Source organism: Ptiloglossa arizonensis, chromosome 8 (genome assembly GCF_051014685.1).
Source record: "Ptiloglossa arizonensis isolate GNS036 chromosome 8, iyPtiAriz1_principal, whole genome shotgun sequence".
In the NCBI taxonomy this organism is placed as follows: Eukaryota; Metazoa; Arthropoda; class Insecta; order Hymenoptera; family Colletidae; genus Ptiloglossa; species Ptiloglossa arizonensis.
In genome coordinates this window covers 15,862,465-15,878,699 of record NC_135055.1, presented here as the reverse complement: position 1 = coordinate 15,878,699, position 16,235 = coordinate 15,862,465, and the positions used below count along the sequence as shown (strand labels likewise).

Here is a 16,235-nt window from a genome sequence, read left to right as displayed (position 1 = left end):
CGAAAACGATAATCGACCGCGTCTCGGTACAGTTTTGATCTAACGGTACGAAAAAAAAAAAAAAAAAAAAAAAAGGGGGGGAAAGGAAGATTTTCATCAACGATGATAATAAATTTACCAGTATCCTTCTTCGAGCGATTCTTCGCGGTTTCTCCCGATGATGTTAATCGACCGCCTGGTTCGCCGCGGAGCAATTAATCGCGTACACCGTGTAGAATGTTGCCAACCGTTTATTTAGCTCGCAGTCTAGCTGCCTGGCAGCGCAGATATTCTCCTTAAAGGGATAATTTTATAAACCACCGATGCGCGAGGCCGTAATTACGGGAATTTATATTCATACGCGCCTTGGAATTAATTAAGCGGTACGGAGAACCGTCATCCGCATCGAACGAGAATGGAATCTTCCATTCTCAAGGACGAATCTTCGGGGAAATGGTCCCATAATTTCCTTCGATACGAACTTTCAATTCTTCACTTTCTTCTCTGTTCAAACACAACGTATTCCTTTCACACTTTCGTTCGATATCGGTTTCAAGCTCTCTGCAAGAACAGTTCGAAACGAAGAAATTGACCGTTCAAGGTCACCAGTAGGTTACTTCCTTTTAGTAATATTTCCTTTCAGTATTCCATTCTCAGATATTTGAGAATACTGAATAATCAGTATTCTCTGTCTCAATCTGTGAATGAAAAAAATATTTTCAATACTGAAAATCAAGTATTCAGCAGTATATCCTTTTCAAGGAAACGGTACCATTTTCCTTCGATACGAACTTTTGATTTTTCACTCTCTTTACTTAACTTCATTTTCAAATACAAAATTCTCCTTCAATACTTTTATTCGATATCTTTTATTCTATTTTTATTCTATTTTTCTACCTTTATTCGTTGCAACGTTGTTTCCGCGAGTACAGTTTCAAACAAACGAGTCGACCGTTCAAGGTCACTGGTAATTTATTTTTTTCCTCGGTCAATTTATACTCAATGTCATTCACTTTTCACTTTCACTCCGATTCGTCGTTCCTACGACGTTTTCGCGAGATCGGTTTCAAATCGAATGAATTGACTGTTCAAGGTCACTGGCGTAGCGCTTCGTTCCTCCCGGTAAATTTATATCCACGGACATTTTGGCAGTGATTGCGCTCTGTAAAGGATCATTAAGCATTTGTTGAATCACGAGGAACCCTACGAAGCAAATGTTGGAACAATCGGTTCCCCTTTTGCGTAATTCTGTCTATTTAACGTCCCCTCTCGTGCGATTCGTGGGGTATTCACGAGAGTTGTCAAAAGAAAATCAATCGTTCAAGGCCAGAGTTGGACCATTCTTATTATATAACCCAGTTACCTCGTAACACCATCTTGGTAAATTTATATTCGCGCGCGCCTTGGAAGTGGGTAATTAAGCTACATAAAGGACCGTTAAACCATCAGCTGAAACGAAAAAGAATACCCTAGAATTCTCGAGCGATTGTTTCCTTTTACCTGTGAATAATTTCTCTCTGTCTCTCTCACATCCCCTAATGTCATCTGTAATTATTTAAAAGAGTTCAATAGTCGTCGAAACAAAAGTAGCTCGATCGGTCAAGGTCACTATAGTGCTATCCCCACCTTAGTTGCAATCTACGAGGATATTTTTTTATATTCTTCGAGAAAAATAGCGCGTTGAATAAGAATCTTTTTCAATAAATACAGCTACATCAAGTGTAGGTTATTTTGGATAAACTTTGCGAGTTTTTCGCAAGTGATTTAATTTATTTAAAACGAACTATTCCGTTATGGACTGTGTTTACGATAATACTTGTTTAAAATGCGACGAACAATTTCTTATAGAATAATACACGATGTAAACGCTTCGTGGCGAATGTGTGAAACTTTCTTTGAAAAGAAAATTACTGAAAATTGAAAGAACGAATTTCTTTCGGATAAAAATAATTGCAGCGAAATCGAGAAACCCGGACTTATATTTACGATAATGTTCGCTTAAACTAGAACGTGCGATTGCTCACGTACGACACGCGTACAAAGTAAACGTTTATTTAAAATGAAATTTATTCAAATATTAAAAATACCTGTATTTATATTGCAAATTTCTTTGAAAAGACCGAACTTCGTTCACGATAATATTTACTTGAAAAAATGCGCAGAAATACTTCCTCGGAATAAAATTTTATCCAGAAACCTAAACCAATTATTTCGCCATTATTCTTCCATTTTTCTACACACTGTACTACGTTTCTAATATTCTCCAAAAAAAAATCGCAACTAAATTGACGAAAAAATAACGTCAATTAAAGCACTGAGCGTACGTGACCCGAGAAACGAGCAACAGGCGCATCTTCGAGCAGCCCGTGAACAAATGAAATCCCAATGACGTGGAAGAACCGTCGAAATCCCCGACTAACAACCACCATTCTACCTCGCTAAAGCGCGAGAGAACCTTTTCCTTTCTCCGTAGCGTCGTTCTCGAGCTCCGGCTTTTTCTCGACCCAACCCTACGCCCTCCCGCGACAACCAGACGCCCTAAGCAACGTCACCACGAGGGCAACATCTCGTGTTCACCGCTGTACAGCACGATATCTGGGTCAATCGGTTGCCTGGCAACAACTTGCCAAGTTCTTCCTACGCATCATCTGAAACCGACTACGTTGCACGCTCGCGTCGGGTCGCGTCGCGTCGCGTCGCGTCGTGGCGTCGTTCCCCCGTTTCAATAGGGAAATAACGTGCCGTTGGACACGTCCACGGCGTGTACTCGTTCGTCGATTTGAAATCAATTACGCGGACGAATAAGTAATCAAATAAACGGGACCCTCCCTGTAGACCTGTGTCGGGATTCAACCTGTTTTTGAGAATTTGTGCGAATAAGCGTACGGTTAATTTGCCGAGATTGATTAGCATCGAATGCGATGACCGAGTGAGATATAATAGAGATAAAGATGTAGCCGAAATTGGGCTGAGGCTACTCGTATTGAATTCTGTTGTATTCGAGTATTCGAGTATTTGAGTGTTCGGTGGATATAATTCGAATACTTGACTATTCGAGTAATATTAGACTCAAGTCCAAGTATTCGGATATTTGTAGTAGACTCGTTCGTCGATTTGAAATCAAGTAATCAAATAAACGGGATCCTCCCTAGACCCGTGTCGCGATTCAACCTGTTTTTGCGAATTCGTGCGAATAAGCGTACGGTTAATTTGCCGGAATTGATTAGCCGAAATTCGACTGAGAGTACTCGTATTGAATTCTGTTGTATTCGAGTATTCGAGTGTTCGGTGGATATAATTCGAATACTTGACTATTCGAGTAGTATTGGATAAGTATTTGAATATTTGTAGTAGACTCGTTCGTCGATTTGAAATCAAGTAATTAAATAAACGGGATCTTCCCTAGATCCGTGTCGCGATTCAACCTGTTTTGGCGAAAAATAATTTGCCTGAATTGATTAGCATCGAAAGCGATGACCGAGTGAGATATAACGGAGATAAAGATGTGGAACGTGTAGCCGAAATTCGACTGAGACTACTCGTATTGAATTCTGTTGTATTCGAGTATTCGAGTATTCGAGTGTTCGGTGGATAGAATTCGAATACTTGACTATTCGAGTAGTATTGGACAAGTATTTGGATATTTGTAGTAGACTCGTTCGTCGATTTGAAATCAAGTAATCAAATAAACGGGAGACTCCCTAGATCCGTGTCGCGATTCAACCTGTTTTGACGAAAAATAATTTGCCTGAATTGATTAGCATCGAAAGCGATGACCGAGTGAGATATAACAGAGATAAAGACATGGAATGTGTAGCCGAAATTGGGTTGAGACTACTCGTACTGAATTCTGTCGTATTCGAATATTCGAGTAATTCGGATATAATTCGAATACTTGACTATTCGAGTAGTATTGGTTAAGTATTTGGATTTTCGTAGTAATTGAATAGTGAGGTATGGATTATGAATTAAGTAGTTCTGGAACTTAGATGTATATGAATAGTTTTTTATTTGATTGGTACTCGAATAATGATGTTCGAGTACTTGAGTATTTGGGTAACTGGTTTCTTGGATACCTTCGGTACTCGAATAACTGACTACTTGAATACTTAGCCCTAGTGCAAGAATAAGAATACTTTCGCGTTTGAATAATAATATTTTTATTCTTTTAGTTCATTCTCTTCGATGCTTGAGAAGATTCCGATTTACAAGATTATTTTAATCCTTCGAGCATCTCGCTGAACATCCTCGAAGGTACTAATATATTATTTGTTTTCTATAACGACGTCGTTTGTCCAACGCAACGTAATAGTTAACCTAACTGATGGAATTAATCATTCCTATATACATCTATACACCGGGGAATGTCGCATCAAATACCGACAAGGAAACTAGGGAATTGTTAGAAAGTTACGTAACAAGCTCCTTCTGCAACGAAGTTTGTCGAGAAGAGACATCGAGTAGTATCTAAGTTTCATTTGCTTTATTCTTTGGTTGTTTGTTCAAGCACATCAGCGACTGTTCCAATCATTATCTGCAGTATTGTGGTATATTGTTGACCGAACCGAAGTATTTTTAACGCGAATAGAATTTAACGAGAAGTCATAAAGCAAATTATCGTATCTTACTACTAAATTATTTTTAAATAATTTTACCTCGAATAACAACACGTATTTCTTTTATTTTTCACATTTCTATTAAAAGACTGGTAGATATTTTTATATACTCTATACAAATGATAATTATATAACTGATAATACAAACTATCAAATGAGAATTTCTTGTAGGCATGTAAATTTGTTCAAACTTTGACCTTGCGTTTTATCGTAAACTCTTTGCCTTCTATGCCAAACTTTGCACAGTGGAAAGTATAAAAAAAAATAATCGATCATTACGTATCGAATACACTAAATAAAGTCTAACTTCACCATCGAATACGAATGTCTCTATCGTTCACCTAATATATATTCAGTAGTACACTAAATACATATAAACAGTACGATCAGTTAATGAATAGCATTGTGATAGCGACGTTGCTATATAATTTTCTTTGTAACTGATACGCATCGATACTTTCGTGTGGGTATCGAATAGCCATTTATCCTATTTGACACCTACATAATTATGACACTTTGATCTCTGGAACCTATATACCATTTCCGTCGTGGATTCTGGAGTTCCATTAGCGTGCAAGGAAAAAACTTTGACCACTCTCGATCAACGAAGCGAAAAACTCCCCGCGAATTAAGCGATTAATTCGACAAGCATTCTGGAGTATTCACGAGACCGACAAAAATAATTCGGCTCGTCACCCGACCCCGCTAATTATCTCTGCAATGGCCAGCGCCCAGCGCGGCTAACTACGGTGACGTTAGTCCGGATCAATGTCACAACGCAAGCAGTCGACGTCACAGAAACCCGGCGCCCTGCCACACTGTTGCATTTGCGTGGGTTCGCGATTGCGAGTGCAACGCGGGTTCATCGATACGAGTGCAGTTCGCGTTTACATACGCAGGGCTGGAACTATTGGAGTAATTCTGATACTCGAGTAATTTTAAAACTCGAGTAATTTTAGTACTCGATTAATTTTAGTAGCAGAATAATTTTAGTAGCAGAGTAATTTTAGAAGTCGAGTAAATTTAGTACTCGATTAATTTTAGTACTCGATTAATTTTAGTACCAGAGTAATTTTAATACTCGAGTGAATTTAATACTCAAGTAATTTTAATACTCGAGTGAATTTAATACTCAAGTAATTTTAATACTCGAGTGAATTTAATACTCAAGTAATTTTAATACTCAAGTAATTTTAGTACTCGATTAATTTTAGTACTAGAGTAATTTTAATACTCGAGTGAATTTAATACTCAAGTAATTTTAGTACTCGATTAATTTTAGTACTAGAGTAATTTTAATACTCGAGTAATTTTAGTACTCGAGTGATTTTAATACTCGAGTAATTTTAGTACTCGAGTAATTTTAATACTCGAGTAATTTTAGTACTCCAGTAATTTTGGTACTCGAGTAATTTTAATACTTGAATATTCCATTGGTATTCGAACAGTACAGATGAACTTCAAGTACTTCAGTGCTAACAATAATGACATCATTATTCGAATACTATTATTCAAAAAGGAAATTACTTGTATACTTGGAGACTACTCATCGAATCACGTTCCTCGAATATGCAATATGGATACCTGGATACTTGATCAGCGCACAGAATATTCGAATACTGTTATTCAAATAAGATAATGCTTCTAATAAGTCTGTTACTCAGACATCACACTATTCAAATACTTTGAAAATCAAATACTTGACCGGTGCAGAAAATATTCGAATACTCAAGTATACGTGGAACTCTAACTACTTGTCGAGTAGTACAATATTAGGAATATTCAGATACTTGATATCGATACGTAGAATATTCGAATATTATTATTGAAATAAGTGTTCGTATACTTCCATCAGAACTGAAACTATTCAAATATTATTCAAGTATTTGGATACTTAATGAGTGGACAAAATATTCGAATTATATCTGTCGAATATTTGAGTCATAAAAATGTTCGAATTATATTTGTCGAATATTTAAACCATCAAAATGTTCGAATTATATTTGTCGAATATTTGAACCCTCCAAATGTTCGAATTATATTTGTCGAATATTTGAACCATCAAAATGTTCGAGTATTCGAACACGATAAAAATTCAACAAGTAGTGATACGTGTCCGCGTGCATGTAACGTGCGTTGCTCCGAGTCTGATGGTAACTATCGTGTCATTAGCCTGTCAATGAAGACGAGACGCGTCGCGACGCGCGGCGTCCCTCTGATTTCATTTGGCGTCGCCGTTCAGGATCGATTTGTCAGTGATCATGGGATGACACGATTCGATGAAAACTGATGGGCGATTCAATGCTAGCTGACGTAGTGTGATTTGGGATAAAATATTGTTGGTGAGGCGCGGTCGGTCGAAAAAGAAAAGATTTTTGTTTTCAATGACCGGAAGCGGATATACGTTAATAGAAACCATGCGGAGACTCGGTTTGGTGGCCGTCTCGCAAGGTTATATGCAGATTAACATCGTGTATCTGGGTTTTTCCACTTTGTTACCAAGTTAACCCCTACGTTAACCCTTTAACAGTTTAATGCATCTGAGAGACGTTCATGGCGACATGGGTCTGGACTGTTTAAACCCTATTTTTTACGAAACAATTATAATAATTATAGCACGAACGAACGTAAGATATTTTAAACAAACACATTTCGACCTTTAATTTTGGGCCCTCTTTCAGTGCACAAAACGTGAGTTTTTACACTCAGAAATATACATGCTGGAAATTAAATTACATTACCAGAACCTATTACGCAAAAGGCAATAAACAGTAGAAAAATATTTGTAGAATGTATAATCGATTCTCTGTAGCAATTACTACTAATTATAAAGCTACCTTTGTCCACACGTTATTAGAAAATTACCACTCGAGGGACACTTTAATATTAATAGTACCATTTTCCTACCATCCAATTTCGTCTATTATTTAACACCGCCTATAATAAAACGTACATTGAAATGATATTTATGCCCGGTGTATTGTGCTGTTTTAGAAGGTGGAATATTAATAACGAGGGAGGCGAAATGTAATCTTCTCGAGTACAGGGAACAGCAATTCCATTGTATGGAGAAGCTTGGAAAACCTGCTGCTTTCTCTATCGTGTCAGGTTACACGGACAGGTGAAGTTCAAAGTTCTTCCACACAATTCGAAACCTTTGACCTTATCGACCAGTTACTCGTGCTCTTGTTACCTTGTGTCCCGTTCGTGATGACTTTTATTGTAACCCTCCCCGGTAATTGTTTCCCAGTGGCTGTTATCTCTTTCCCAGAAGCGGCGATAAATCAACTCTACAAACAGGCCGTATCGTCGCCGATATTATCAACTTTAATCATTCCTTTCCGATTCCCTCTGTTAAGTTTATAAAGTTTTATAGGCGACGATGTGTTTACACACCACGGAAGACAATGGACATCTTCAACGAACGGTGAAACGACCCAGAACGATACAACAACGCGTAACGTACGACAGGATAAGTCCTCGGAACGAGATCATCGTGGCGGACATCTTGAATTTGATTTAACATCGAATTTTTTTATCTAAAATCTACCTACTCGGAGAACACGATAATTCGAGAAGTTTCGGTCTTTGAGTATTGCTTAACTGTAAGTTCTTTGTTCTCCTTTATCGTGAAACATTTTATTGTTGAACGAGAGATTCTTGAGTATGTTCGTAGATACAAAGATGCTACTGTAAAAAGTTCTAGGAAGAGACTTTGAGACGAATGTGATCCATCGATACAGGTTTGTATCGTGGAACAAAATTAATTAGCTGTTCAAGGTCACTTCTCCCACTCCTATGCTTGAATAGTTTATTTTGTTCGTTCGACAGAAGTGTGTTCGAAATTTCTGCAAAGAAACGAAAGATAGACATATGTAGATGTAACAAAATGGTACGATGGCTAAAGAATTCTATGGTGGGGATAGGTTCTCGGTGACCTTCAGCAGTCAATCGATTCTGCTCGAACTTAGTATTCAGTTCGTCTGATTTTTCTGTGCTTTTGTCCAAAATCGACCACAGTAAATATTTCGAGTATGGTAGGGACATAGGTAAAGTTCTATCCGAATAAAACATATATTACTTTATTCGATTGGATAGTTAAATTGTTATTTATTCCTCGTGTTACATTTTGTCCTAAAATTAAATATCTTCTTTCTGTCGATTAGAACACTTATCCAGTTAAAAAGTTTGCGAGCAGAGACACTCCTATCCTCATGGTGGGGATAAATTCTTAATGACCTTGAGCAGCCAATTCATACTGCTTCTTAACACTTCACTTTTCTATGCTTCGTAATCAAAAATCCATCGCAATAAACGTTTCAATTGCGACACGAACAAAGGTGAGCAAAATTTTACTCGAATAAAAGACGAATACAACAAACGTACAATGTTTACTCGCGTGGTAAAATTCCTATTTCTTCGTACTTCGTTCTAAAATTAAAATTCTACTTTTCTGTCGATCGAAACATTTATCCAGTTAAAAAATTCGCTCACTTCCGATACAAGATACAGCTCCTACTCTCGCAACGGGGATAAATTCCCAATGACCTTGAACAGCCAATTCATATTGCTCCTCGCTACATTACTTTCCCCTGAAGTATCTTTTTCACCGGATGAACGTCCCAAAGGGCAAATGGACGCGATATTTTACAATAACTCGACGACACTTCGCGATCGATCGCTGTAAATCTCCAGTGTGACCGATCGAACGATATTCAGTTATTCATTGATAACGCTCGTTAATCTGAACGGTTAATAAAAATACAATATTGTCGGCGCCATGTATCGCGACGAACGTGCATCGACGCGTCGACGATACGGCCGATAATTGCAAATTTCTCTGAAAGAGTTAAGAGTTAATCGACGCGCGTCCACGCAGACAACCGACATTGAACGTATTGTTGTTACAATGTCCTTGTTTGCGATCCAACGACACAGTCACGCACCAAGTGCTTGCGCGCTCGGTGCAACTTCCTTGATTCACGTTTTCAGCGTTTCAACGACGAGCACACTTCGAAAGTATCGTTTGTTTACGCTCCGTGCAAATACGCGAACCAACGTTCAAGATTTCGACTGCTAATGCAACGATGAAAATGTTTACTCGAACGATACGATTTATTTCCTCCTCGTAGAGGATTCGCGCGATCGAATCTCGCGGATTGTCACTCGCTCGAAAAAGACACAAACTATTGGATCGGTGTCGGTGTGTTTTTGATTGCAATTTAAATTTTCCACGTAATAATTATCCAGCGATTACGTTCCGTACGTCATTCGACAGCTTTTGTTTTCTTCTTTCGTTCGATCGTTTACCCATTCTGTGAAGCGATTAATATTTCAAGAATTATGAAACCAGTTAACGAAAATGAACATCTTCGAGACACGTTTCGTTTTTATGAATTTAATTATGGTTTCAATGTTATCCAGGAGGCTTGTAACACTTGTGCACTGTACGGAGGAAGTTCTGTCGTTGACTGAAGGCTGTGAAAATAATTTTTGCGATTCGAAGAGGGTAATTTTCCGAGCAACGAATCGAGTTCGATCATTGAAATTGGATAACGATATTCATCTGGGGGAGAAGCTGTTTCTACGGTCTATGATAAATAAATTTCTCTAATCTACAAGTCCGATTTTAACGAAAGTTTGTGTACACGTAAAGCATACCAAGACACATACGATACGATTTATTAATAAGAACGATGTGGAAACGGTGATCGTTAAAATATTATTATTGATCGTCGTTAAAGATACCAGACAGCTTCTCGCTTCAAAGTAAACGATAAGTATCAAAGTAATTCCTTTTCGTTGGTCCACGCGAACGTTTTCCTTCGATACTTGGCACGAATGTTCCTCACGAGTTTGTGTAATTTATTTTCAGAATGATACGGTTATTAATGTACCAATTCTTGGTATTTTACAAAGATTCTTCTTGCGTCGCCCGGATCCACCGGTCGGACTCTGTCTGATCGAGTTTATCTCGGTCGCGATTCGTTTCACAAATTTTTTATATTTCTGGAACTTTCCGATCCCATTATCGCGAAATGAATCTTATCAGCGACGGCGAATACTCGAAACGGAAACAACGAAACGATATTACGAACTTCTCGATCGATCCTCGGAACATGTGCGAAAAATTCGCGAGTTCGAAGCGGGCTGGGCGAATGATAAAATCATACGATCCGTGATTTCTATTTCCGAGAAGTGACTTTCACGAAATGATAAGACCTAAGTGGAGTTCAATGTACTGGGTAGGTCCATAAATTCGTGTGGTTTTTATCGCAAACGAAACGTTTATTTTGTCTTTTTTAAATATTTATCACCTTCATAAATATTTATTCCACCTTTCTTTTAATATTTATCGCATCGAGAAATATTTATTTTATTATTCCCTCGATATATGTTACATTATTAAATATTTACCTTATTCCCTTCAAATATTTATCACATTAGCGAATATTCGTTTGTTTGGTCTTCAATATTTATCGAATCAATTTACAACGTATTCTACGCCATTATTCACGATCAATTCTGTCACATGCGACCCAGTATATTTCACACAAACTTTCATTGAAATCAAATATACGAGTTAGGGGAATTTTTTTTATCACAGAGCGTACGAATATTTCCGTGAGCTACTGTGAAGAAACACTGCTCAACGTAACCTCGAAAGATGTACAACCGATGTTTACACGATTCAGCTTGAATTTATACGTGTTTCTTGTCCTCAGTGTTCTCAAGACAACGAAAGGGTGCAACGATTCACCTGCAAACAGGTGTGATCCGGGATTCGAGGTGTCGTAAGGTGTTAAAACCTTTACCAATATTTAGAAACAAAATTTACCGACAACGACACCCCGGTAACAGAAATGTTCTGCGTTTGCACGGCAGATGCGGAGCAAATGGTAATTTATTTGAAAATAAAGAGAAACAAACGAGATCCTCAACGATCCGTGACTCTCGTGGAACTATCTTTTTTCGTTAATAACCATTATTGTACAGCTTCGCTCGACGATGTGTTTTTCAATTTACCGGTTAAGGAAAACAAGATTGCCACGTGTGTACAGTGAAACGGTTACACGACCAACGAAGATAAGCAGTATCCGGTCGACGACGGAGGAAAACATCGGAAAAAACAAGCGCCAAATTTTAATCGTTGTCGATTACATTCTGCTGACCAATTCGGTGGTCTGGGCTGAGTCTAGATTACATTCTGGGTATTCAAGATTATACGAAGAACATTCGATTATGCGAAGATTCTATTCGACGAAAAAAATGTCGCGTGAAAATTCTGTTACATTGAACAGTTCGTTGTGTGAAAATTGTATTGCGTGAAAGTTTTATTATGTGAACGTTCTGTTACGCGAAAATTGTATTATGTGAACATTCTGTTATGTGAAAACTCTATTATGTGAACATTTTATTATGTAAAAATTCTAGTACCCGAACATTCTGTTGTGTGAAAACTCTGTTACGTAATGATTTTGTTATGTGGAAATTCTTTTATGTGAAAATTTCATCGTGGTTATAAAATACTATAGTTCCTTGCTTAGTGTTCGAAAATTGAGATTATCGATACGCGAATCACGAGTGGAGAATTTGTTCTTGGAATTGATTCGAATGAATTTAATGTCAGAGTGTTCTAATAATAACGAATAACAAATAGTAAATACAGCTACAGACTGAAATGCAACATTTCTGAGTGTTTAATGCAACGATGTGTTATCTACGAGTAATGATTTATTAAGTTGCCTCTGATAAAATCTGTTTTCTATTTACTAGTTTCCAGTGTAACGTAACGATTGACAAGCCAGCGAGATAATTAATCATCGAGAATTGCAAAATAAAGTATTTTTCGAGTCTGAACATGTAGAGAACGAGATACGATCTAGACTATAGCAATGAGTTTTGTTTTTCACAAGTGTGTATACTTGGAAACGATCGTTCGAATCAAAGGAACACAAACTGTGGTGGGGGTTAGATCTAATCGCGATTTGTTCATACGCTGGAGTACTTTTCCCACTCTGATTCGAATTCCACAAAATTGACTATATTGTGGGATACTTTTCCCAATTTAATTTGAATTCCACAAAATTGTCCATATTGTTGGATCCTTTTCCCAATTTAATTCAAGTTCCACAAAATTGACTATATTGTGGGATACTTTTCCCAATTAAATTCGAATCCACAAAATTGACTATATTGTGGGATAATTTTCACAAAATTTTGCATGTTCTGAGATACTTTTTCCACTCTGATTTGAATTCCACAAAATTGACTGTATTGTGGGATACTTTTCCCAATTGAATTCGAATTCCACAAAATTGACTATATTGTGGGATAATTTTCACAAAATTTTGCATATTCTGAGATACTTTTTCCACTTTGATTTGAATTCCACAAAATTGACTGTATTGTGGGATACTTTGCCCAATTGAATTCGAATTCCACAAAATTGACTATATTCTGGGGTACATTTCCCAGTCTGATTCGAATTCCATAAAATTGTCCAAATTGTCGGATACTTTTTAATTCGAATTCCACAAAATTGACTATATTGTGGGATACTTTTCTCACTATGATTCGAACTTCACAAAATTGTTGGATCCTTTTCCCAATTTAATTCCAGTTCCACAAAATTGACTATATTGTGGGATACTTTTTCCACTCTGATTCGAATTCCACAAACTTGTCCATATTGTTGGATCCTTTTTCCAATTTAATTCAAGTTCCACAAAATTGACTATATTGTGGGATACTTTTTTCACTCTGACTCGAATTCTACAAAATTGACTATATTGTGGGATACTTTTTCCACTCTGATTCGAATTCCACAAAGTTGACTATATTGTGGGATACTTTTTTCACTCTGATTCGAATTCCACAAAATTGACTATATTGTGGGATACTTTTTCCACTCTGTTTCAAGTTCCACGAACCTGTCCACATTCTGACTATTGTCTTACCGAAGATCGTACGATCAACATTGAAAATTTCGGAATATTCGACGAAAATCGCCACGAGACGGCCGTTGGTAACGATGATCGTCGCATAGAAAGTGTCCAAAGGTCTCGACAGAGTTCTCGAGAACGACGACGTGACTTCAATCGCAGACACGTTGCGACTCGAGACACGACGCGATAACCGAAAGGAAAAGTTTGATCGATGTTGTCAATGAAAAGATACGAGACAACCGTTACAAGTCGCTCCATTGAAATACGTTTGGCGGGAGCCTAACTGAAACGGCACTGTCGTCTTCGCTTATTCTAGAAAGTTCCTATCCAGAAAATACTAATTTATATTTCCAACGACGCGATAGTTGATCGATCGACGAACCTTTAGGATACTATCGTGTACTTATGCAAAACTCTGGCGTAATAAAACATGAAACGAGCCGTCGATTATAATTTAGGGGGAAAGTGCTTTCGAATTTATGTTCGACGATGAATATTTCAATTCTTCTAACAAGTGGACTGTAAACGATAATGTGAAAATTGTTTTAACGGTTACGTATAGTTGGACAATTAATATTTTGACTTGGTATTGTTTTAAGGGATTCGTGACTTTCCTAAATAACTGGAATGTTTATATTTCGTATCAAAGATACGCGTGCACTGTGTACGTTTAATTATTCGTTATAATTTTCACTTTCTTGTAGTAGTTTGTATTGTAATTTACTCCTTGTACTTGGAGAACAAATTAAAATAAACATTTATATTGAAAAGAATAACTCTATTGGTGTTATTACTTTGAAAAAAAATGTGTGTACATATAGAGCAACGAATCAAGAACACAGTTATTTATTACAATTCACATTTTCAAATTCGTGCAAGAAAAATTCGGAAACGTTTAAAGTTTAATATATAGACTAATATTGTGCAAACAATGACTCGTAGTTTTCTTTGTTTAATGCAAGTTAAATAGAAATTACCATTGATCGTGTAAATCGTTCGATTCGTAATAATTTCTTTTTCTGTTCTTGATAACAAACTCTATTTCCAGCTTGTCGATCGTTAAGTTACGTTGAAAACAAGTAAATAACAAATGTAGATATTATCGGATGCTATTTAACGAGTCGTTATTCGTAGATAATAATTCGTCGCATTGAACGTTATTCGGAAATTTTGCATTATAATTTTACGGCTATATTTACCATTTCCTATCGTTAAAATTAATCTGCAATACCGCGATAGTGGAACACTTTTCAAGTTCCCTTAAACAAGGAAGATTTGCAAAGAAATCAATATTTTCGTCGAGCAATGTCTTCCAAGAGTGAAACAATAAATCTTATGTAATCGCGCGATGTTTAAACTTTGATTTCTTCAACGGAGTTACGATTCAATTATCTGATAAGTAACAGTGTTGTATATTAAATCTTCATTCAAATTTCTTTTTCCTCTCCTCCTTTAACACGTTGATTTATAAATTATCTTACAATCGCGAGTGACGACGAAGAATAAATCCGGTGAATAAATATTTCAGAGCGCGTGGATGAAAAATAATTCAAGATTTAAATAACAGAGAACGATCAAACATATATTTCGGTTATCCCGGTGACAAAATCAGTGACAATTATCGCATACGTCTCAATTAGCGATTTTCGAGAATAAATCTCTCTCCATCGTGTACAAGGTGATTCAAAAATACACGTTCATATATCAAGGGGTGAATCCATAGAAAAAAAGAAGTATTTAGAATAAACGTTACTTCTCAAAACTAAATTCATCGTACGATAAATAATTTCTCAAGGTTCTCGAACAATTGAATTAAATTTATAAACAGAGGAACTTTTGTACACTTTCCAAGTTATAACAAGATAAGAAAAAATAACCTAGAAGAATATTCGAGGATTAATTTCCACCCCTTGAATTGATTTGAACAACAACAAAAAATTTCCTGATAAACATCTACATATATAGATATAGTTTAAAAAATTACCTTATACATATCTACTTATATGTAAATACAAGCTAAAAAATTACCTTATACATATCTACTTATATGTAAATACAAGCTAAAAAATTACCAGATACGTATTTACATATATATAGAATGTATGCTCTACACCTCCCTAAAGATTCAGAATTTGTTGAATTTCCAACTCAGGGGATCATTCCTTGTTACATTGCGGGGTAACTCTAGACTGTTGACTCGGTGCTGGAATTTATCATGGTAGACAAGACGCGCGAGATTCTAACACGACAGATGCCGACACGCCGAATGAACTCTGTTGACCGCGAAAATCTAGCGGCTAAACGGTCTTCTGATTTTATTTATAGCGACGAGATATCGCCGAGCGATTATTCACGAGGGTCTCGATGTCGGTTACGCGTGTCCGAGCGCGAGGCATTAGCAACGATAAGATCGATGATAAAATTCCGAAATCAAAATGTAACCCCGAAAGCATCGGGCACGAGTCAAACGAACCGATCGGTTCTACTGGTGCACGGTACGTATCGTAATGAATGCATCTTTCATACGTGGACGAACACAGATTTTCTCGACAAGCCTGGTAAATTTTAGAAAATGAGTATACCTAGGGAAATTAATAGCGGATCACTCGTTTCGGTGATGAATTGAGAAAGAAATTTCGAATCGATATTGGAATATTCTTGGAATATCTTCTGACTCGAGAATGAATATTTA

At 36.9% G+C, this 16,235-nt stretch overlaps 2 protein-coding genes across 2 annotated transcripts in view; one reads left to right on the top strand and one right to left on the bottom strand.

The window, feature by feature from the left end:
• Positions 1 to 16,235, bottom strand: part of LOC143150182 (terminal nucleotidyltransferase 5C) — a 201,829-nt gene that overhangs the window by 140,333 nt on the left and 45,261 nt on the right. The window lies entirely within an intron of this gene.
• Positions 11,330 to 11,989, top strand: LOC143150711 (uncharacterized). Its single transcript, XM_076319157.1, has 2 exons — positions 11,330 to 11,494; positions 11,592 to 11,989. The coding sequence occupies exons 1-2, from the start codon at positions 11,459 to 11,461 to the stop codon at positions 11,922 to 11,924; spliced, it is 369 nt and encodes a 122-aa protein (XP_076175272.1). The 5' UTR covers positions 11,330 to 11,458; the 3' UTR covers positions 11,925 to 11,989.

Excerpts from the sequence above, each read along its gene's own strand:
- LOC143150711 (XM_076319157.1), top strand. The coding sequence starts at position 11,459 with ATGTTCTGCGTTTGCACGGCAGATGCGGAGCAAATG. Across the intron at positions 11,495-11,591 it reads CGGCAGATGCGGAGCAAATG|CTTCGCTCGACGATGTGTTT; the intron begins GTAATTTATTTG and ends ATTATTGTACAG.